General features: G+C 33.1%; 3 protein-coding genes across 5 annotated transcripts; 2 read left to right on the top strand and 1 right to left on the bottom strand.

Annotated features, from left to right (window-relative positions):
* Positions 1 to 354: 354 nt before the first annotated feature.
* LOC108203063 (F-box/LRR-repeat protein At3g26922-like) lies at positions 355 to 5,252 on the bottom strand. 2 transcript variants are annotated; one of them, XM_064084554.1, is made up of 4 exons: positions 4,873 to 5,252; positions 4,023 to 4,707; positions 3,004 to 3,171; positions 355 to 1,401 (listed from the first exon to the last, which is right to left on the bottom strand). In XM_064084554.1, the coding sequence occupies exons 1-4, from the start codon at positions 5,118 to 5,120 to the stop codon at positions 1,225 to 1,227; spliced, it is 1,278 nt and encodes a 425-aa protein (XP_063940624.1). In that variant the 5' UTR covers positions 5,121 to 5,252; the 3' UTR covers positions 355 to 1,224. The 2 variants fall into 2 exon arrangements, with proteins under 2 accessions (XP_063940624.1, XP_017227265.1); XM_017371776.2 differs by having other exon boundaries at positions 4,023 to 5,251.
* Positions 5,253 to 6,105: 853 nt separating this feature from the next.
* On the top strand, positions 6,106 to 11,180 carry LOC108200889 (uncharacterized). Of its 2 annotated transcripts, XM_064083951.1 has the most exons (7): positions 6,106 to 6,358; positions 6,549 to 6,897; positions 7,322 to 7,396; positions 7,488 to 7,557; positions 9,362 to 9,471; positions 9,721 to 9,835; positions 10,907 to 11,180. In XM_064083951.1, the coding sequence occupies exons 3-7, from the start codon at positions 7,333 to 7,335 to the stop codon at positions 10,989 to 10,991; spliced, it is 444 nt and encodes a 147-aa protein (XP_063940021.1). In that variant the 5' UTR covers positions 6,106 to 6,358; positions 6,549 to 6,897; positions 7,322 to 7,332; the 3' UTR covers positions 10,992 to 11,180. The 2 variants fall into 2 exon arrangements, with proteins under 2 accessions (XP_063940021.1, XP_017224645.1); XM_017369156.2 differs by lacking the exon at positions 6,549 to 6,897 and having other exon boundaries at positions 6,109 to 6,358.
* Positions 11,181 to 13,405: 2,225 nt separating this feature from the next.
* Positions 13,406 to 18,501, top strand: LOC108200430 (uncharacterized). The gene is made up of 7 exons (XM_017368570.2): positions 13,406 to 13,798; positions 14,184 to 14,703; positions 14,785 to 15,209; positions 16,497 to 16,691; positions 16,780 to 16,931; positions 17,764 to 17,874; positions 18,016 to 18,501. The coding sequence occupies exons 1-7, from the start codon at positions 13,664 to 13,666 to the stop codon at positions 18,074 to 18,076; spliced, it is 1,599 nt and encodes a 532-aa protein (XP_017224059.1). The 5' UTR covers positions 13,406 to 13,663; the 3' UTR covers positions 18,077 to 18,501.
* Positions 18,502 to 21,010: the final 2,509 nt, after the last annotated feature.

Raw genomic sequence — 21,010 nt, 5'->3', positions numbered from 1 at the left:
ATATTTTATAAAAATCTTAAAATACGTGTCGAGTACGGAAAAAACGTATACAATTAACTGAGACAAAGGGAGTATACGTTTTTGTAAAATCAATTTTCAAAAATAAAAATAAGCCATTTAAAAAACAAGTAATCAAAAATTTACAAATTCTGAATTGTATGTTAAAAATTAATTTATCAAATAATCTAATTTCAAAATTTTACTTGGAAATTTAAATCTGTAAAAAAAAGTTTATAAACACTTTATATTACATACGAATTTACCAGTTAGTTTTAACAACTTTATAGCTTTTAAGAAGCAAAAGCTCAAAGCGTCCAACTTCAACTTACATACTACATACAACTTGCTTCCAAGGAACTGCTCAAAGAAAAAGTTTCTAGGCATCTTTTCAGAATTAGATCAAACAACTTGATAGATTATGCTACAAGCATTTCAACACTTCCATGACAATTAGTTTGAAACCAAACACAAAAGCGGTGTAATACAAAATGGATAGTTGATCAATGATACCTTCAAGTACCTAATAATAACTTCAAGACTGGATGAGGCACCATGAAACCTACAACTAATCCATGAAAGTTAAGGATTAGACAATAGATCACCTGCAATGAAACCTACAGCTAGGTTAGTACCCAAAGTTCCAAAAGCCTTCTCAATTTCTGTCAACTTCTCCCCGCGAAGAGTTTGCACATCTTGCAATTCAGTTTTTGCATCATCAACACGAGCCAGCAGATTTTGTAGTTTAATTCTGGCATTTTTAACACAAGCCTGCAGATCTTGCAGTTTACTTTTGCCATCGTCAATACGGCAATCAATTGCATAGAGCTCGGGAATCAGGGGCTTCGAAAAGAGGAGATGCTCAATATAATCTAGTCGGCTCACCAGCCAACTTAGATTGAATCCCTTATTCTGCAAGTAAGCAAAGGCATCCCTGTACTCGACAAGCATCTCAGAGTTAACCTCGGTCATAGATATTTTGGTAAATTCATCAATTGAGGTGCACAACATTTTCAAATTCATTGCACATAATTTCATGTTTTTCTTGGTGAAGTTCTCAAAGGTTTCTGGGTATTTGAGCATAATGCGATTGAGTAAGCATACAAACTCAGAATTGAGTTTATGTCCCCGCCATAATCCAAAATCTTGATTCCCCGCTGAAGAGTTCCCTGGATCTTTGCCTGTCTCTACAAGTAAAGAATTAATATCTCTCACCCTGTCAGCATCTCAAACAGAATCTTCTACAAAAGGCTCTTCTTGCACATGCATGTCTACATCGATCGTCTTAGTCCAGTGAATATTTTGCTGAGTATCATCAACCTCCTTGGCAGGAGCTGCCAAGGGCTCTTTTAGCACAGAATTTTGAGCTATCATGGAAACTGCTTCTGTGCAAGGAATCGTGTCCTGTAAAAAAAAATAAAAAAAATCACTGATATATTTCTAGGACTCTTAACTGCACAAGAAAAGGGCATCTTCATATGATATCCAGTACAAACTAAAAGCTTAGACTAAATATTAGTACAGTACACACAACACACTGTAACCTGTGCATATATTGGTAGAGCATCCAACTTAATAAAATCCCTATAGAGTCGATAGTTTATAGCCACGGTACCAATTAGCATGTTGGCATGGCTTCAACAGTTTATGCTAAAAAGATATTAGTTCAAAATATTAAAATCAATCAGCTCAAACTAAGACAAGAACGACTCAGAGAATTTCAATTGTAATGCATACTAGATCCCAATCAACATATTTAATATTAAATTTGATTTGAATGCTTTTATGTATTATAGCCAGATAACAATTTGGACCCTGATATTTTCACAAACAAACACTGAACTGTAATATTTAAGCAACTTCAAATTAAAATTTTCTATTGCATCCCCTTGACGGCTCAACGTCGCAAAATATAACCAACATAGTGAAGATCAATTGCCACTGTTTCTATACAAACTGTTCAAATAATTAATTTTTTTAGAATTTTAATATATAAATTAATAGAAATTAGAGTTCACTAATTTTCAAGTGTAAACATAGTTTCAAACCATCATTTCCCATTGTGCGTGTGTGAACAAAGTTAGTGATACATGATCTTAAAAATGTATCATTAAGATATGTGGACATAAACTAGCTATAACTAATTAATTATGTTCATACTGGTATTAGTTTTCTTCCAAGTATAACTCATATCATCAGAAGGACCAGCATACTTTATAGTTGAAACAACTTCACTTTAAAAAGCTTTTGTCCTTTCCTTTTTAGCCAGGCCAGTTACATACTCCCTCCGTCTCATTCATTTTTTTACGGTTTTTTTTCACTGCTTGGCACGGATTTTAAGATGTATATAAAAATGTGGTTGATTGGTTTACCTAATTTTTCAGAAATAAGAACTTATTTCTAGAGAAAAATACATGAAACTATACTTCTTTCTGAAATAAGCCCTTATTTATTTTGCAACATAATTAAATGAAACACCTCCTTAACATTTATGTCTAAAACAATTATAAAAATATGCATCTTTAAAAATAAGCCCTTAAGTTACGGGCTTATTTTTAAATTTATTCTTTTGTATAAAAGCTTAAACATTAAACTTTTATTCAAAAGAAAAAAAGTTAACAAATAATTTATAAAACCATACTTTATAGGAGTTTAAGAATGCGTGTCAAGCCTCTCCCCTCCAATGCAAACAATTAAAGGGGACTGAGGGTGTAATATTTAAAAACTCATGCACAGATGATGTGGAATATCCTCTAGGCTAAGCCTACACACACACACACATATATATATAGAGAGAGAGAGATTAAAAAATCTGTTTCCTAGAAAATCCTTAATAAAATGCCCATTAATCGACCAATCATCCCCTAGTTCCCATCACAATACCACCATAACTTACAGGAGATTGCCTAATAATAACAAATTCTACATGTATTGTATCTCATGCTAAAAAAAAGACAATATATGACGTGAGTTGTCAAGAAGGATGATAATAGATTCATTAAATACCCGAGGAAATGCTGTGACAATGGTCCCTACTGAAGAGCCGCCAATTAAGTAGCTTCTAAGAGCACCGGGTATACTTGATTCATTACATTCATGCGGTAACTTCACACACTTCAAGTTACAGAATGGAGAAGGTTTACCGGCGAAGTTGTCGGAAATCATAGAGGGTGCCTACAAAATTCAAAAGAGATTTAGATAATTCACTAAACATCAAATGAACTACAACATTAAAGCATTTCAAGATGCAACAAGAAAATAATAAAAATTAACATGTCGAATACTCATGTATTTGTTGTTTGAAGAACCTAAATTTACTGGAAGCTAGATCACTGAAGGAGCTAAAGAGAGAAGACAATTACTTTTTCTTAAGGAAACTTATAGAATATAACATCTGTCCACCGTAGTAAACTTACAGTTCTGTTAAGTTTGGTATTTAAATTAATTTGGAATACTAATCATTAAAATTAAAAACGCACCGATGCATTGTACATACTATAACGGGTCCAGGTCGTTGACAAGCGTTAGTTGCAACAAACTAGCCGCGCTATTTTTTAGCGGAAAAAGATTACACTAAATTTTTTATGTGTATGCAGGGGCCCATCAGGCCCATCCGTGGTTTAGACACCCACTCTAGGGTTTTTTTCCGCGGTATATTATCGTGTATAAGATTGTTCCCAATAATCACTTGTCATGGACCATCTCCCTACTATAATTAATGGATAACTTACTTTTCTATTATTACAGCCAGAGTGTAACTATCAGAATTCAGAGGCCTATTTTAACATATCCACGATGGAGAGTCTTGGAGAGATAGTGATCTGGGAGACTGGGACGGATGACGCTGAATGTAGATTAGAGGGTCTGATGTGTGACTAGTTACCCGTGAATAATAGATTTGCAACTAGATAAATGCATGAATAGAAACTAATTATATTAGGGCAACAAGTTACACAATCAAGTACCAATAAAAAAAGAGGCTATACCAAAAATATGATCAAATAAAAAATATCAAACAAAGTTACCTCGATGCTCTCCAAGTCAAAAGTAAGATTTTTGGCATTACCAAGTTGTGAAAGCATATCTTGGAACCTTCGATAATATTGCTTTCTGTATATCCATTCCAAATTCCCAAACCAACCCTGTAACTTCATGTTCGCATTTTCCAACACAGGAGCCTCAAGCCACAAAGAAAAGATACCAACAGACCTAAAATTGTAGAGTTTTGGTGCAGAAAGTTCAATCCAAACTCTAGAATCAGAGTAGCGGGTTTCAATATCAAGGCTGAGCAATTGAGGAAAAGAAAATGTAAGGTTTCCTGGTATCTCCACCGATGTTAATGTAAGATTCTGTAGCTTAACAAGTTTGTACATACAACTCCACGTAAGAACTACATTATCTAGCTCTAGACTTAATAAAGCTGGGAAGTTCCAATCTCTTCGAGAGACTCTAGTACACCCAGACAAACGGAGAGTTGTTAAATCCGGCAAACTAAAAGAAAACGACGATTTTGAAAAATCCCAATTATCAAGACACAGTGTTCTTAAAGCAGGCAAGCAAGTCAAACATGAGTCGGGTAAATTGTGATTACCATTCAAACCTGGGCGTTTCAAGCGAAGATATGTTAAAGCAGGTAGATCCCAGCGATCTGATTCGGAAGCAAAGTCTTCAAGTTTGACTCCCAGAGTAAGTTTCTTTATCAACCTAGAGCTTAAAGTGGATAACTTATAAGGCATATGTTTATATTTCAACTCAATACTTAGGTTTTCGAGATTGCGCGAGATTGCATGAGCAATAAACTTTCGAGGCAAACCTTTTGTAAGTCTATTCTTTGAAACACATAAACTCAGTTGATAGATATGAGATTGACGGTACCTGTGTTTCATAACATGGTTGATAAAGCCAGATGTGTTCCAAGATGAAGAGTGTTCATACTCACCGAAATTGAGAAAAGGGAGAGTTGTCCACACAAGCTTCCATCTTTTCGAGAGAACGCTGGTTTGAAGTGCTTCTTTTGCATCAAGAAACGAGAGGATTTTGTGAATCAGATCATCAGGCAAGCTGCTGAGTCTATCTACTTCAGTTTCAAGAACCCTGGTTCTCTTCTTAGCTCGAGACCCCATTCACTCAATTATTTGATTCTCTCCAAACCCTAACCCTAACTCAGTTGTACAGTGACGTTTCTTCTCGAGCCCTAACTAGCAACGAGGAAGTGGTGAAGGTAAAATTTGGGAGTCAGAGCAAGTCCAATATGTTCCGTTGCTACTCCCTCTTCCTTTTTTACCCTCTCCCTTTTTTACATTACATTTTGTCATGTTTTTTCACACACTTTTTTTTTCTGAAATATAATTTCATAATATATATTCTTTTAAAAAATGTTTCTAAATAAAAATTTGATGTTTAAAGTTTTATTCGAAAAAAAATATTTAAAAAAAATTATAAAATTATAACCACGCGAATAGAGGGAGTAATAATTTAGGAGGTTCATGTGATTCAGAGAATTATTTTTAACGTCAACTTCAATAGTAATCTCTTTTTCTATTTTCAATTATTATTTTAATAATAAATTTGAGAGAAAGAAGGTGAGAAATGGGAGGAAGTCAAAAAGAAAGAGATAGATGAATTTTTTATTTATAAATATTGAATACTTAATAACTAGAGATTACCTAAAAATAAGTAATGGTCAGAAAATTTGAGACGATTCATATAATTAACATGATGAACTTGCTCTGAATATATATGATCAAATGTAACAATTTCTCACTTGAGGAACAAGGTTCTAAATATTATTGTGAAAAAATGTTTTAAAATATTATTTTGAATAAAACTCTAAATTCATGTAATGTTAAACGATACAATGTTTTGAATTTCTAAGCATGTTTATATAATATTTTAATCTAAAATGAACAATAATGATATATTTCATTTAGCTTAAAAAAATATTATATTTTATGGTAACTTCTATAATTCTATCTCTTGCTTTCCTTCAAATGATATTAAAAGATAAATAGGAAATAAATATCAAAAATAATAAAAAAATTATCACAATATTAATAATCAGGAGTCTTATATTATATTAATTTTGTTAATAATATTCTGTAAGTCTCTTGAAAATGCTCCTAACTGGGTGGAGTTCGATAAGTTAAGTTCACAATATTTTTTTAACTCAAACAACTTCAATTTAGAAAAAGTAACTTATATCTCAATGTAATATTTAGATCAAATTCCATTATCTAACTCTCCTCGGACTCACTCGGAGTCGAACTCTATACTAACCGAACACATTTCATGTTTTAGATCAGGAATCAAGGAAATCAAAATCGTCACTTCTCTCCCTGCCGCCAGTTCTCCAGGCCCCAAGGTAATCTTCGATATCCACATATATAACACATACACATGTGCATTTGAACTGCTCTTTTGATATAAGGCTTTTGGCACCTTTATAATATAGTGCACTGAGAATGTTTGATGAAATGCCTATGAGAATTTTTGGGAATTTTGTAACTTGAAGCTGTAATTAGGCTAATATTTTTGATTATTGCCCTGTTAAGGAATATAAATGCAGACCAACATTCAATATAAATTTCAAAGCAATTTGCATTACCCCAGAAAGAGATGATTAGCGTTGAAGCTAATACCATTTGAAGATGCATTGACCCGTTTCATAACCTGTAAAGAAAGCCGAATGTGGACCATTTATACTATATTATGATGCGTTATTGGATCCATTATACTGAATATTACTACAACACACATTCGATTTGTGTGATCAAGTATGCTTGTGGGGGGAGTCATTTGGGCCTGGGTCGGCTGGTGCACTAAATGATTTGAGTATCAGTTCCAGTTTTTGAGGGATTTGGATTATAATGACTACTTGATCTCAGTTCTTTAGATTTTAAGGTGAGTAGATCTCGTTAATATGTTTGTTTAGTATGTTACAGTTTAACTATTTTATGGAGTATTACATATATCATATATATGTATGTATATATTGTACATATGTGTGTCTATATTGAACTGAGATTTTAAGTTCTTTGTTATGCATCTACCTAAGCTATAAAATTGGTGAAAATATATGTGGATTAGATTCTTCGTACTGTATATCTCCTTTTTAATGACTTTTGTTTCCCAAACTGAGCAAATGGTATCGATTTCGATTGTTGGAATTAGTAGCACAATGTGGTACATAACAGGAAGGGCCCTAGTCAAAAAATAAACTGTGACTTTTTAGTTAAAAAGAAATGACATCTTGATTGATGATTAGAATATTTAACTCTAGCTAGCTTGTGTAGATATTAACAGACTTTCCCTGTACGTTTTGCAGTTTTAAAAGAAATGGACCGTACTTTTGTGAGTAGAACCTGGGACAAGTGGGCATCGCACTGTGTAGGCTCTTCTGGTGAGCTTATATGAGGCGTTTATATATACAACTTTTACTTTAGTTTTTGTGAATATGTGTATATGAGTAAGCTTTATACATTGAATTTTAGGTCAGGCATTGAAAGCTGCTATGCTTGTTAACTATGATCCAACTGGGCCTTCTCGCTTATTGTCGACCATGTGAGATAGTAAGCTATATTTATAGTGTTGCTTTCCTAACATTAGACAAAATGCATTTAACACCTCCAAGGGTTTTATATTTTGTTTATAGTGCATCAGTTTTTTTTTTTTTTTTTGCTAATTATAAATTCGTGGACTGCCCTATGGTTTTATATGAGAAAGAAGATTAATAAAGTATTTCTAAGTATTCCTATACATATTGTAATTTTGATGCTGTCAAAGCTGTAAGTAATAAGGAAATGCTAAATTTTAATTAAGTATGATGATGACTTGGAGAATAGGAAAGCCCTGTTGAACTTCGACCCACAAAGGCTTAGAGTCTTGGGAAACCTCCTGTCATATTTAAATAGATCTCTTCAGCGAGATATTTTTTATGATATTCTTGTCTGAATGTTTCATGTGTGTTTCGTTTTCACATGCGACAGTGGGAGTAGCAGTTAGTACTATAGTCTGTGTACCCAGTACACAAGTACACTGTTTGCATATTTGCCCCATACTGTCACATTGTCACTGTTAACTAAACAGGGTATTAGCTTATCGGAGTATATGTATGCCATGCCTCAATCATCCTTTATTCCGGCTTAAAACATTAAATTACACATCTTAAAAGGTCTAAAACGGATTATTTGACCCCTACCAGGGCCAACAAAGAATATGAAGTATTAGTAGGAGATCAAGGTAATGTTTAATTAACTACAAGGCTTCGTAAGTCGATATGGCTATATGATATTCTTATATATTCTTAGGATTGTGAAGATGAATACTCAGATTGGATGTACGTTATATTACACACTCACCCCCTTGTTTAAAATAAAATTTAAATGGTCTTATGGCTGACTTGCCATAGAAATTTCTCAGAGTTTGTAAGTGATTTGTATGTAATTGTTACTAATATGCAAATATTTTACCTGATAAAAACATTGGTATTGTTGGAGCAATTCCAATGCAATACTATGCTTGGTTGCATTACTATTACTATTATTTGAAACCAAATACAAGAAAATAACCACCAGAAAGTAATTGCATACTCAATTGCAAAAATGCTTACATTTTTGATTCCAAATTTGAAACTAAGGATGGATGTATGCATCCTTGCCATATCATCAATCAATTACTAGATACGGAATGCAAGTTGGCCCACTTTAAATGGAAGCTGGAAGAGTTGGATAAATTGTCGGTTAAATATGGAATCAGTTGGTTGCAATTTGCAAGGAGCATTGGAGTACAAGTTCCATTTTAGCACCAAGATATATTAGCAATGGCTGTAGTCATTTTTGTTGGTTTTTAATTGAGAGAAAAAGAACAAAATGTTATGCTGAGAAAAATGATTTTTATGATCTCATATATATTCTGAATACATGAAATTGCATTTTATAGGCTAACACATAAGGATAACCATCCCTAATAGATGGGACTTCAAAATACTTATCACTACTAACTTATTCATTCTAATCTCTAACTAATTCGAGTTACCCAATAGCTAAAAATTTAAATAATTTTAAAACAATTCAAATAAGTTTGAATTATTAATCTCAACAATTTTGCATATGATATCGGACTTGCTCTTACTATTAGAAGTAATCATCATCACAATCGTAATGTGTTCAACTAATAATACTTTTTGCATATAGCATCTTTTTTCACATGATAAAATTATGTTTCAACGTAGTAGCAGATTAACGAGGTGCTACTTTTATCTCAGCAAGTATATGTGGGAAATGTTGAATGATGTTTCTACTTTGCCTTTCACAATGCGCATATATTGGTTAAGAGCTCAAAGTTAAAGCTTGGCTTAATCTTGTAGTGAAGAACAAGAAGGAATAAAAGCAGATCCAGTTGAGTTGAGTCAATTTATTAACTTTATCAAACGGAATAATCTTCAGAGTGAGAGCTTCTATATTGAGTCAAATCAATGTAAGTTTTTCTACTGCACAAAAATTTTATTGTCTTGGTTGGGGGATCTTAGTATCAAAACTTAACCATCATAAGACTTCAGTCAGTTTATCATAGACCATCATGAATTCATATAGCCATCTTTCTATAGTAAGGGTCTTGTGAGGAAAGTGGTCAGCCACCATGTTTTGTAGATAGATGGATATCATGGGGACAATTTACGCTTTTGTGATCTCTAATCGTTTGAAGTTGTATATGACAATGAAACAGATGTTGTAACGTCAATATTTGAAAACTGGTTTTCTGCAAGATGCATGAACACGTCAAATCATGCTGGTGAAGGTGCCATTGTGATGCAAACAGCGGCATTCCTCCTTGTGGCATTGTAAGTAATGACGGGCAATATGTTAACTTATACTCCCTCCGTCCCAACTGCCAACCAATTCTTTACGTTTTCCAGTTTTTATATGTCCTTCCTAATTGTTTGCATTTCAAAACTTTCTAAAATTAGTAAACTATTATCATATCTTTAATCATATCATCACACAAACCTAAACACATTACGGTTCTATTTCTGAAATAAGTACATATAATATGTACTTTTTTTTATAGAAATAAGTGACTTATTTATGCAAATATGGAATATTAAACGCTTGTTACATACTTAATTATAAAAAAGTTATGTAAATATAATTTTTTTTTCCATAAATAAGTCCTCATTTTTCGAAAATAAGTATCACCGGACATGCTCGATACCATATCCAACTAGTATAAAGCTGAGAATTTAAAATGACACTTCAAATCATGTCATTTGAAATCCAAAATTTGAAATAAAATACATGTTCTCAAACGCAATCTTATCTTATTTGTGAGAGAAATGTAAAGAGTGAGCTATTTTGAATTGATAGTGGATACAGTGATGCATCCATATGCTGTTTGAGGATGACCTTATATCTGGGGTTAGAACTGAATGATATGCTCTATACATTGTTGTGTCTTGCATATACTTTGTTTCATCTGCGGCATATCTTCAAGGATACGTTATTTCGTATAGCGTGTCTGGTTGGTAGTTTGGGCCAAACTTCCGACTTAAAGTATCTTGGTCCTATCTTATTTAAAAACAGATAATTAGGGCCTTCACCCGACATGGAGAGTATATATATATATAGACAGTGATTCAGGTGAGAACATTTTGTTTGTGAGAACAGTGAGAACAATTGTTATGCACTTCTTAGAAAGTGCTGAACAATTGTTTTGGAAAAATTTCATTTTCTGAATGTTATATTGTTCTGCAACAGAACAATAGTGTTCTGTTAAGTGTTCTCACGCTAAAAATGTTCTCCACGGAGCACGGCCATATATATATATATATATATATATTGATCTTTTGAATATATTACTTTCTCATCTATTTTATAAGCGACCTTAATATTTGAACTGTCTCTGTATGCTACAGATATGATGGTTCTATTGCCTCAGCGTCTCGTGCGATGGTTGCTGTTGATCAATTGTCTTGGCAATTGGGCCGAAAAAATCTTTAACTGATTTTCGGAGATAGTACGTTTTGGTTGTAGATCACTTGGAGAGTCATCTAACCTTAGGCTTTGGTAATATGTTACAACCTTTCTTAGTGCCGATGATTTACATTAAGAATGATGAGTATCTTTAAATTGTTTCCGCTTTTACTGGAGGTTGTTCATTATTTGATAAGTTGTGAGTTTATTTGTTTCTGTTGCATAATGTTTTACCTTGCATAGTAAACAATCTATTCTCAGAGTACTATAATCAACTATAACAGGGCCTTGTGCGTGATACAAAGCTTGATGTCCGTTAACTAGTTTTAACCAAAGGATTTTATAGACAAATACATTTTTTTTTCCAATATGCTTTGTAAGTTGTAACGTTATGCATCACGTACGGGAGTAGGATAACTGCCAAAATTATAAAATTTGTTATATTTAAAACTGTGCCACCCTTGATAAATAAACCGGTTTCCAATATTGTGTTAGTCAAAGTATCTACTTTTCCCGTAAATTCTGGTGTGAATCTATCGGGGTGTCGACGCGATATGCTCTGACTATAAGCTGAAATGAAGTGTTCGGAAGGAATTCCTAGATGGTATAGGCATTGTGGTTCCTTCTCTAGAATTTATGGTGACAAGATGAATACTACGACTATTATGGCTAAAGAAGCATGTTCTGCTGTTCTGTTGTCGTACCTGGGATTTCAATTAAGGATCAATTATCAGTTTATTAAGTAATTTTAGAATGTACATTTTGTTTGAGCATGGAACTGGCATCTATTTGTCCTATGTTGTGTGTTCCCTGTATGCATATTGTATATACTCTGTCCACATGGATTTGCTCCTTAATGGAATGTTGATGGATTTGATCCTATCAGAGAATATATGTTCACCCCCCTCCTCATTGTCGGCTCCCAGACATTACAACATGTTATACTAAGAAGAATTTCTTGTGTATCTGTTCCAGAAAGGAATAATAGAGTTGCAATGAGGCTCAGATTAATTGCATAATGTGTTTGTCCTAGTTACACTGACAGAATGTTCGAGGAAATGTGTAACCAGAGCCCGCGTCAGAATCTTTTCATATCCAATTATAATTTTATCTCAATACAAGAAAAGCGAATATTATAAATGCTTCCATGGTATTGCTAATCTTGATTGTCTATATTTTAAAAGTAGTGAGTGATTAATATTTTAGAATATTATAAATAAAAGAGGTTTTTTCATAAATAACCAAGTCCAAAACATTTTTTGTAAAAGTACTACATCCTTTTTAAATATTTTACAAAAATTTCAAATTTTTTAAAATATTTGCAAAAAATATTAAATGCAGCCTGTTGCTACCATATGTAACTGTAATTGCAACCGGATGCAACCTTTGCGGGGCGAATTAGCTGAATTTGTATCTGGTTATATCTAGTTGCAGATCGCATTTTGCAAATTTTTTTTTTAAAAAAATTGTATTTTTACAAATATTTTTAAAAGATAATAAAAATGCAAAAAAATATGAAAAAGTTATAGTTTTGATAAATTCCAAAAATTTAATGGAGAGACCAAAGTAATACTACGAAGTGGAGTAGAAGTGGGCTGTTTGGGTGAGTTTAAAATAAGTGCTTCTTGCTTAAAATAAAAAAGTGGAGTAGAAGTTAGAAGCAAAGTAAAAGTTATAAGTGATTAAAGTGTTTGAGAAATAAGCAGAAGTCCTGAAACAAAAGCTAGCATTCCTAGCTTTTTATAAGTGCATCTTGACTTTTTACACAAACGGTACAACTAAGTGCTTCTAACTTATAAATTAGAAGCCGGGCTTTTAAGCCGGAAACAAACACCCCCATAATCTAAAATAGCTTGCTGTTCTAATTTTGGATTAGGCATTTTAGATTTCAGTCATCAATATTCTATTTTTATATTTCTATAACTATTATATATGAACGGAAAAAGCCATATAAAAATTACAAATTTATTGAACATCTCGATGATTATAAGAACAAGATATTATAAGAACAACATATTATATGTATCTGTAGTCTCCAACAAAAAGTAGTTTTTTTTATAGATTCCACCCTATGCAAATATCATATATAATACTTTAAATAATATCAAAATTATTTTTTTAACAACCGAGACAAAGATGAACTTAGATTCGTTTAAATCGAAAAACCGAAATAACTAAAATTTTTAGTAAAAATTGAACCGAATATTACAGAAATTATACGATTTGGTTCAGTTATTCAATTTTATTCCAGTTTTGCACAACCCTTCACGAAAATATTCTTTATAAATATATCAATAAAAGTAATTTTTATATCATAAAATTTATTATATATATTTCTTGAAAATATAAAAAATTAAAAGAAATATAAACAAATCATAAATATTATAATACACTTTCACAATAATGTGGGTATATACGTACATAAACGGGCAGCGTTGCTGTCTGAGCAGTGAGCAAGTTGTAATTTGAATCTCGTAGAGAGGCTCCTCCTAAATTGAGGGCACAAAACACTCACCACCATCTCTCTCTCTCTCTCTCTCTCTCTCTCTCTCTCTCTCTCTCTCTCTCTCTCTCTCCCCCCAAATGCAAATGCCCCCTTAATCAAAAATCAACCTCTCTCTCTCTCTCTCCTTGAATATTTTCCTCATCATCAGATCTCAAATCATGAAAATGTGTATCAATTAATAAACAAATAATAAATGGGATCCAGCAGTAGCAAATCGCCGGACTCCTCGTCGTCGTCGTCGTCCGGCGTCATCCGATCAAAAAGCAGCAAGGCTAAGGCCAGACATTATTTTCACTCCTCTTGCCTCGGATCTTATCACCAAGACCAGGTCCTTTTTTATTTATTTTAATTTTATTTAATTTCTTATTGCATATATTTGTTTGATTGTTATAAATTGTAATTCACTTTGTTAGGTTACTGAAAATCACCTACATTATATTTTTTGTATTTGATAAAAACCCTAGATAGTGTGTGTATGTGGAATTAGGGAGCTGTAGTTTTGTAATGAGCGGTCAAGGGTTTGATTGTTGAGACCCTCAATTTTAATTTTTGTAATCGACTTCTATCGGTTGAATAAATAGGTTTTGTTGTTTGTGGAATGTTATTAATAACTTTACTTAGTTTGTGAAGTTTAACTTGAATTTGAATTTATTGACAATGTGGGCTATGTATTGATTAGGAAATTCTGATTAATGTGTGTTATTCTTCTTCAGATAACGGAACATCCGGCAAATGAGAATGTTGACGATATGCCATGTGCAAACCCGAATAAGTCGGAACCTGAGATTGTGATTCCTGAATGTTATGAAGAGGATAAAAGTGAGCAGTCTGGCGAAATGCCCAGTGCATCCACGAATGTTGAGCTCGATGACTGGGGTCAATCTAATCTTTCTGATACTGTGTCTAGAGGTGGTAGTACATCGTCCCGAGCTTTCTCGTCTCGTTCGTTGAATTTTTCTAGTCGTTTTCTTTCTCGATTTAGTTTCTTTTCGGGGAATGTAAGCTTTAGGCTAAATAGAGCAAGCAGTTTAGGGGCTTCTACACCGTATCTTATGCCTTCAACAAGCTTAACTGTACATAATAGGTCTGTACATAATAATGAAGAAGAGCTTCATTTAGGCAGGGGTTCTGGTAATAATTTGATCGACAGAAACGGGAGTGGTCAAGTTTTTGACGTGCCTCCAGCATGTTTAATTAATAGAACTTCCAGACCACATGAAGAATCTGATTCAGGTAACTCATTTTCAAATTATTCAACACAAGGTAATCAAATATTGCCTGCTCAAGATACTGATAATATCAACTTTGGATTAGGTTTACATTCTCCAAGAAATCATAATGACGCAGAGGATACTGACACACGACTAAATGATAGGCGTAGTGGAGCTAGAGAGCCTGTGGAACGCAATGTTAGATTTAGCAGAACTCTTAGTGTTGGAAGACTTCGTGACAGAGTTCTTCGTAGGTCATACTTTCCTGATTTAAGCTTTTGTCCGTTAGAACAAGAAAGGGAAGTGAGAGACCCTGTTCATGGTGTTGAAGCGGGGATAGTGGAACCAGAGGAGAACACTTATGTGCTATCGACCCCGTCTGGCTTTGCACCGTCCAATATGTCTAGCTCATCAAACGATATTCCTGATTATGGAGTAGAAAGCTCCCGAGGAAGAGAAGGAAGATACCGCGATCTCTTGGAACATAGATCAAATTTTCTTGAACGAAGGAGGAGAATAAGATCTCAGGTTTGTGTTATCTCTGAAGTCACTAATACTCTATTCTGTATATAATTAATGCCTGCAAGCTTTCAAGTTTCAACTATTTTCATCGTTACTGAATGTTCATGTCAAAGTCCTAATGAATCTAATTTGAGAATGTGAAGTAAGTATATTGACCGTGCTTTAAAAGATGCTCAGATGTATACCTAAGATCACATGTGTATGATATACTATTATATAACAAATACACGCATAATATATCAAATCATAAGATGGTATGTATCTAATTTCTTTCATAATAGAACCTACATTATATATTCATATAATTGCATGATGATGTTTTACATCAGTATACAAATATTTGGGAGGATGAGACTAACTAGAGAAGCTCTATTTTATTATTTCATTCTAAGAACTTGAACTATAACACTACAAAACTGTATATGGGCCTATGTGAAAATTGTATGTAGACCTTTATAGGTCAAGGATAGTATTTTCTAAATTTTGTAATAAATATCCCATTTGTACCAGTTTCTATGTGTCATGAAATAAAATTTCCGATTCTGCATTTGATTTTACAGATAAATTAAGAAGTTCTGCACAATACCTTAAAAAGAGCTGTTAGGTATAAATAAAACTCGTTGATTTACAACTGAAGTTCATGGGAATTCTTGATCATCCCTTCTTTTTTCCCTTTTCCTAATCAGGTTGATACTCCCTTTCCAAATTTAAAAAATATCCAAGACCATCTCCTTGTATGCTTACCTGAATCGCTGTCATCTCCTAGCTGTGTTTCGTATATAAACTATCTGAATTCTTTGAAGTATATGAAGCTTCCGCCAGTCACTTCATTGGCTCACTGTCATTGAATTCAACCTTGTCCAATAAGTATATCATACCATTAATAAATTAAAAAGTGTATAGAAGTTTGGTTCAAAAAGACGCATCACTATTAAGCTCGGATCACCTTTCTCTCCAGCCCTGTAAGGTTCGTCCATTAAAAATGATTAAGCAAGTTGTGGGGTTAATCTATTGTTTGTTGTTTGACACCCTTCATTTTCTCCCTTTTTGAAAAAAAATTAGGTTTAGACAGCAGACAGGTGTCTTTTTCCAAATGAAGTACTCCGGAAAGAAATTGAGAGCAGACAAAATAGTTACCAAATATTAAGAAACTTAAGAGTCCTTTATAAAGTTCATTACATATTAAGTAGATTAATAAGGTATGCATGCATATGTAGTCATAAATGCGGTATTTATTTCTAATTAAGAATTTTCGCTTTTATGTATATGCTCATCTTCTTTATCTTCTTTCAGGTACGAGCTCTTCAGCGGTTAGGAAGTCGTTTTGAGAATCTATCCGGACATGAGAGAGCCTGTATTTTGTCTGGTCAACATCGGAGTGGACATTGCATGTGCCGTCTTAATAATAGGAATGTCAATTCCAGCGATGACACCAATGCCAGGGCTAGCATTTCCCGGATTGTTATGCTAGCTGAAGCTTTGTTTGAGGTGATATACTCTTAAGTAAAGTTTTTACTTGCAATTTATATATCTTCAATTAAAATGTACTTAATATGTATCTGCACCATCTGATCAGGTCTTGGATGAGATTCACCAGCAATCTGTAGTTTTATCACGACCTTCAGTATCATCTTTGGGGTCTGTTCCTGCCCCTATTGAAGCAGTAGATTCCCTTCCTTTAAAAGTATACAGTAAATCACATAAGCACTTGATCGAGGAGGCTGCACAGTAAGTAATTTATCCTATTTCTGATTGATTCTGTTGTGGAATATCCTTTGCGATTCTAGTCATTGTCTTCTCGATGGTGCGTGGTCTAGTGGTTCATTAGATTGTTTACAGCTGAACTATATATAACGGGATGCATTAGGAACTGTAGAACTGCAGATTATTTTGGTCGCAAGGAATTGGTTTCCGGAAAGTATGAAATAAGAATTTTTTTTTTCTATTACAAGTATGAAGTGCAGTTGCATCACATGTGTGGTGTACGAGTTATAAACGCAACACCATTTAAATATTATATTTGTTGGGACTTTGTGGTACTAGAATTTGAGAAAAACGTATATAGGAGCATATCTGAAGTCCTTTAAGTTTTTTCTGCTTATAAAATATGTGGCTAGCTCAGAATTAAGATTTGACACGTATTAGTTGAATTACAGTCTTGGTGGTATTTGATAGATAACAAGAAAAGAAAGAGCTTAGTTTCAGTTTACTTGCCAAAAGGTCTATCTGTTCTCCTACACTGTTTGGCGTGGACAACCTACTTAATACTAGTATAGGCATCTCCAGAAAGATGAATCTTAACAAAAATTTCCTTTTATCTAACTCATGTAAATATTTAATTAAAGATATCGACATAAATAGTTGAACTCTATAATTCAGAAAATGCCTCCGGGTCTCCCATAGGGAACAGTAATCTCATACCAGTCAATCGAATAGTTTACGTAGAAACCATTCTATATAGGTGAAACATACATGTTTATGTCATAATGTATATCACAAATTAGTAGATGTTAAATATAAAATATCAGTGACCAATTCTTTCTCTGCTTAATTATGACAGGTGTTATATATGCCTTGTTGAATACGAGGAAGGGGATAGTGTGCGGATACTACCCTGCCATCATGAATTTCATAAAAGTTGTGTAGACAAATGGCTGAAGGAGATCCACAGGTATACTAGTTTAGAGAAAAGCCTTGATTGTTTTTCCATTCAAGGTTCACTCATATATCTTCTTATGGATAGAGCAAATTTTGAATAGATTCTTTAAAGATGTTAAATTAACCTTTAAATTTCACATGCAAAATGAATCAGGATTTGTCCCCTCTGTCGTGGTGATATATGCAAATCTGCTTCATTACTTACTGAGAATTGAAGTAGCCAGCTTTCTGCATCTCCCATTTGTTTTTCTCGACAAGCATGAAAGTTTAGAGCTGACTGCTTTGGCAACCTGCAGCACTGATGCTGAGTCAAGTTACAGTTCTTTGAAAAGTTCTGGCCTTTTCTGTCGATGAGGTCTTCTGTCACTTTGAGTTCATTGTTTCAGACTTTCAGCTGCTAATGGAAGCTCTATAGAAATGGTCTGAACTTGCCCCGACTACCTCACTTGTACTTCTACAAGCTGCAAATAGAGAGAGATGAAGAGTTAACTTGAAAACATGATTGAGGAATATCTTTTATGACTGCATTATCTGCAGTCAATTTTTTTTAACTGGTTTTCAAATGTATCGGGTGCTTCAGATCTCAAATTGCCTGAATCAAATTATCTCAGATTGCGTTCTAAAACTTTTGTTTTTCTTATGTTCTTTTCTTCTTGTTTGTCCCCTTTGCTTATAAGTATATATTGCGATTGATTAGGCTTTGTCATTCATGCATATTCTATTTACTCCCCAGAATCGTTTCTTGTCCTCTTATATCAAGATTTTTTTTTTTTTTTTCCAATTGGTTAAATTGTGAAAGGCAAAAGCTAATGGTAGCAGAGGACATGTGAGTTTAACTTTAAAACGATAACTCTTGCCCACTTTTTAATTATATCTATTAATCTAATTTTATTTATTTTCACAAATTTCTCCATTTTCCACCCTTAAAAATTTGGGTGTTGACTTTTTATCTCACAATTTACAAAACGAATGGTACATGAAATATCATTTCCCAAAAATATTAGAGTCAGATCATTCTAAAACGCTATTTGAACTTGTAACTTTTTTAAACATGCAATTTCAAGTTGGATTTCAATTCGTTTTGAGTTCAAAACACATTTTAAGTTAAACTGACCTTTTTCCTTCAAAAAAAAGAAATTAAATTGACTTTTTGACTGTTGACCAATTAAATTGACTATATTTTCACTAAAATTTATATGTATTATATAAATTGAGAAAAATAATAAAAATTATATCACTAAAAAATATATTTAGTCTATTTTGATATTCAACTTTTAGATTTTGAAAATAATGAATAGATAATTCATAATGTTTAGTTAAAAATTGGCCTATATAAGAGCATATCCAATGGTGTTGGTTAAAAGTGGTTGGTTAAATTGGACCTGTAAGATATTAAGTAAAATTTGTCGAAGCTGTAAGCCATTTTGCTTCGATGTTAGAGCATCTCCAACGGCGTTGGCTATAATCGTCGGCTAAATTGGACCTGTAAGACATTATGTAAAATTTGCTGAACCTGTAAGACATTTTGCTTCAATGATACTGGCTATATTGGTTGACTATAATTTAAAAATAGTATGTTATTAATATTTTAAATTGTTAAAATAGAATATATCAGTTCAATATAGTAATAAATGATGTACAATCTTCCTACAGATTTTCTTACAGACCTGTAGAGGTTCGACAAATTTAGCCATCCATAGGAGGTTTGCTAAATTTATAGACAACAGGTGAGCATGGTTGGAGTTGAGTTTTTGGAGCTGCTGACTAATTTTTTTTATTTTAAGTAAGCCAACTCACCTTTTAGCCAAGAGTTTTAGATGGTTGGAGATGCTCTTACCGGTTATATTGATTGGCTATATTTCAGAAACAGTAAGTTGTTATTTTTCCAAGTTGTTATAAATAGAATGTATATTATCATATGGTAATAAATGATACGAAATCTTGCTACATATATTGTTACATGCCTATAGTGAGTCGTCAAATATAGCCAACATCAATTGGTTGGCTATATCTTTAGACAGGGTTATGTGTGGTTGAAGTGGAACAAATTTGACACGTTATCTATAATTTTTATTTATGGTATGATTTGATGAATTTTAAGTAAGGGTTTTGATGGGTCGGAGATGCTCTAGCTCCTTAAAAACTTATATGGGACGGAGGGAGAATATTTTATGCTGAAGAAAGAACGTTGTTGTTTGCCATAGAATTACATAATTAAATCGAGGACAATGTAAGGTATCCAAAGGAATTCCCATATAATTAGTGGAATCACCAAAGATTCAGAAAAGCTTTTGAAAATAGTTTTCTTAAATCAAAGATTGCATCTTCTTTCGATTCGGGGGGACTGCAATTTCGACAAGCCTGCTTGTAATGGAAGCAAATTTTTCAATATAGATTTGTGCATAAACATTTAATCAAACTAATCAGAATCAATGTTATCAACCTCAAAAAAAGTCACCCTGCACTCCATTCACCTCTAAGTGAGCCTATTTATAAAAATTAAAAAAACATCATAGAATTTCAACTACAGCTGTCTTTGAATCAAAATGGATTTTATTCTTTTGAAAACATAATCAGATTTAAATCATAAAAACTAAAGAAAACAAGAAATGCTGCAACCATTCAAGATACACCCAAACTAAAATCTCCACTCCAACCCCATAAATTGCTATATAACCAGCATGCTGTGTAATTCCATTCATCCCTAGGTTTACTAAAAGAGACACAAACATATAAAGCTTATTATCAAACAAAACCAACATAAAATTTCTAACAATTGAATTGTGAATGCATTGGAATTTAATTCACAGCTGGCTCCAATTCAAAGTGGGACCTTATTCTTCCGAATATTCAATCAGATTCAAAACACAAAAATTAAATAAAAAACAAAGAATACTGCAACAACTAAGACACCGAAACAAAAATCTCTAATACCAGTCACTACAACAAACTGGCCTTTTACGACAGAAATATACCAGTCATGCAAGGAGACTCTATCCTTCCGAATATTCAATCAGATTCAAAACATAAAAATTAACTTATAAAAAAAACATGAAAGTTGAATAAAAAACAAAAAATACTGCAACATTCAAGATATCGAAACAAAAATCTCAAAAATCTTTAATACCAGTCACCGCAACAAACTGGTC

The sequence above is a fragment of the Daucus carota genome, chromosome 9 (genome assembly GCF_001625215.2).
Source record: "Daucus carota subsp. sativus chromosome 9, DH1 v3.0, whole genome shotgun sequence".
Lineage (NCBI taxonomy): Eukaryota > Viridiplantae > Streptophyta > Magnoliopsida > Apiales > Apiaceae > Daucus > Daucus carota.
This window is presented reverse-complemented; position numbering and strand designations above follow the sequence as displayed.

What these genes read in the sequence shown, in the direction of transcription:
- LOC108203063 (XM_017371776.2), bottom strand. Translation starts at nt 5,120, where the DNA reads ATGGGGTCTCGAGCTAAGAAGAGAACCAGGGTTCTTGAAACTGAAGTA. An exon ending in TTGACTTGGAGAGCATCGAG is followed by an intron (nt 3,172 to 4,022) that starts GTAACTTTGTTT and finishes TGAATTTTGTAG; the next exon opens with GCACCCTCTATGATTTCCGA. An exon ending in TTGTCACAGCATTTCCTCGG is followed by an intron (nt 1,402 to 3,003) that starts GTATTTAATGAA and finishes TTTTTTTTACAG; the next exon opens with GACACGATTCCTTGCACAGA.
- LOC108200889 (XM_064083951.1), top strand. Translation starts at nt 7,333, where the DNA reads ATGGACCGTACTTTTGTGAGTAGAACCTGGGACAAGTGGGCATCGCAC. An exon ending in TCTCGCTTATTGTCGACCAT is followed by an intron (nt 7,558 to 9,361) that starts GTGAGATAGTAA and finishes TTAATCTTGTAG; the next exon opens with TGAAGAACAAGAAGGAATAA. An exon ending in GCATTCCTCCTTGTGGCATT is followed by an intron (nt 9,836 to 10,906) that starts GTAAGTAATGAC and finishes TGTATGCTACAG; the next exon opens with ATATGATGGTTCTATTGCCT.
- LOC108200430 (XM_017368570.2), top strand. Translation starts at nt 13,664, where the DNA reads ATGGGATCCAGCAGTAGCAAATCGCCGGACTCCTCGTCGTCGTCGTCG. An exon ending in GATCTTATCACCAAGACCAG is followed by an intron (nt 13,799 to 14,183) that starts GTCCTTTTTTAT and finishes ATTCTTCTTCAG; the next exon opens with ATAACGGAACATCCGGCAAA. An exon ending in TGGCTGAAGGAGATCCACAG is followed by an intron (nt 17,875 to 18,015) that starts GTATACTAGTTT and finishes AAAATGAATCAG; the next exon opens with GATTTGTCCCCTCTGTCGTG.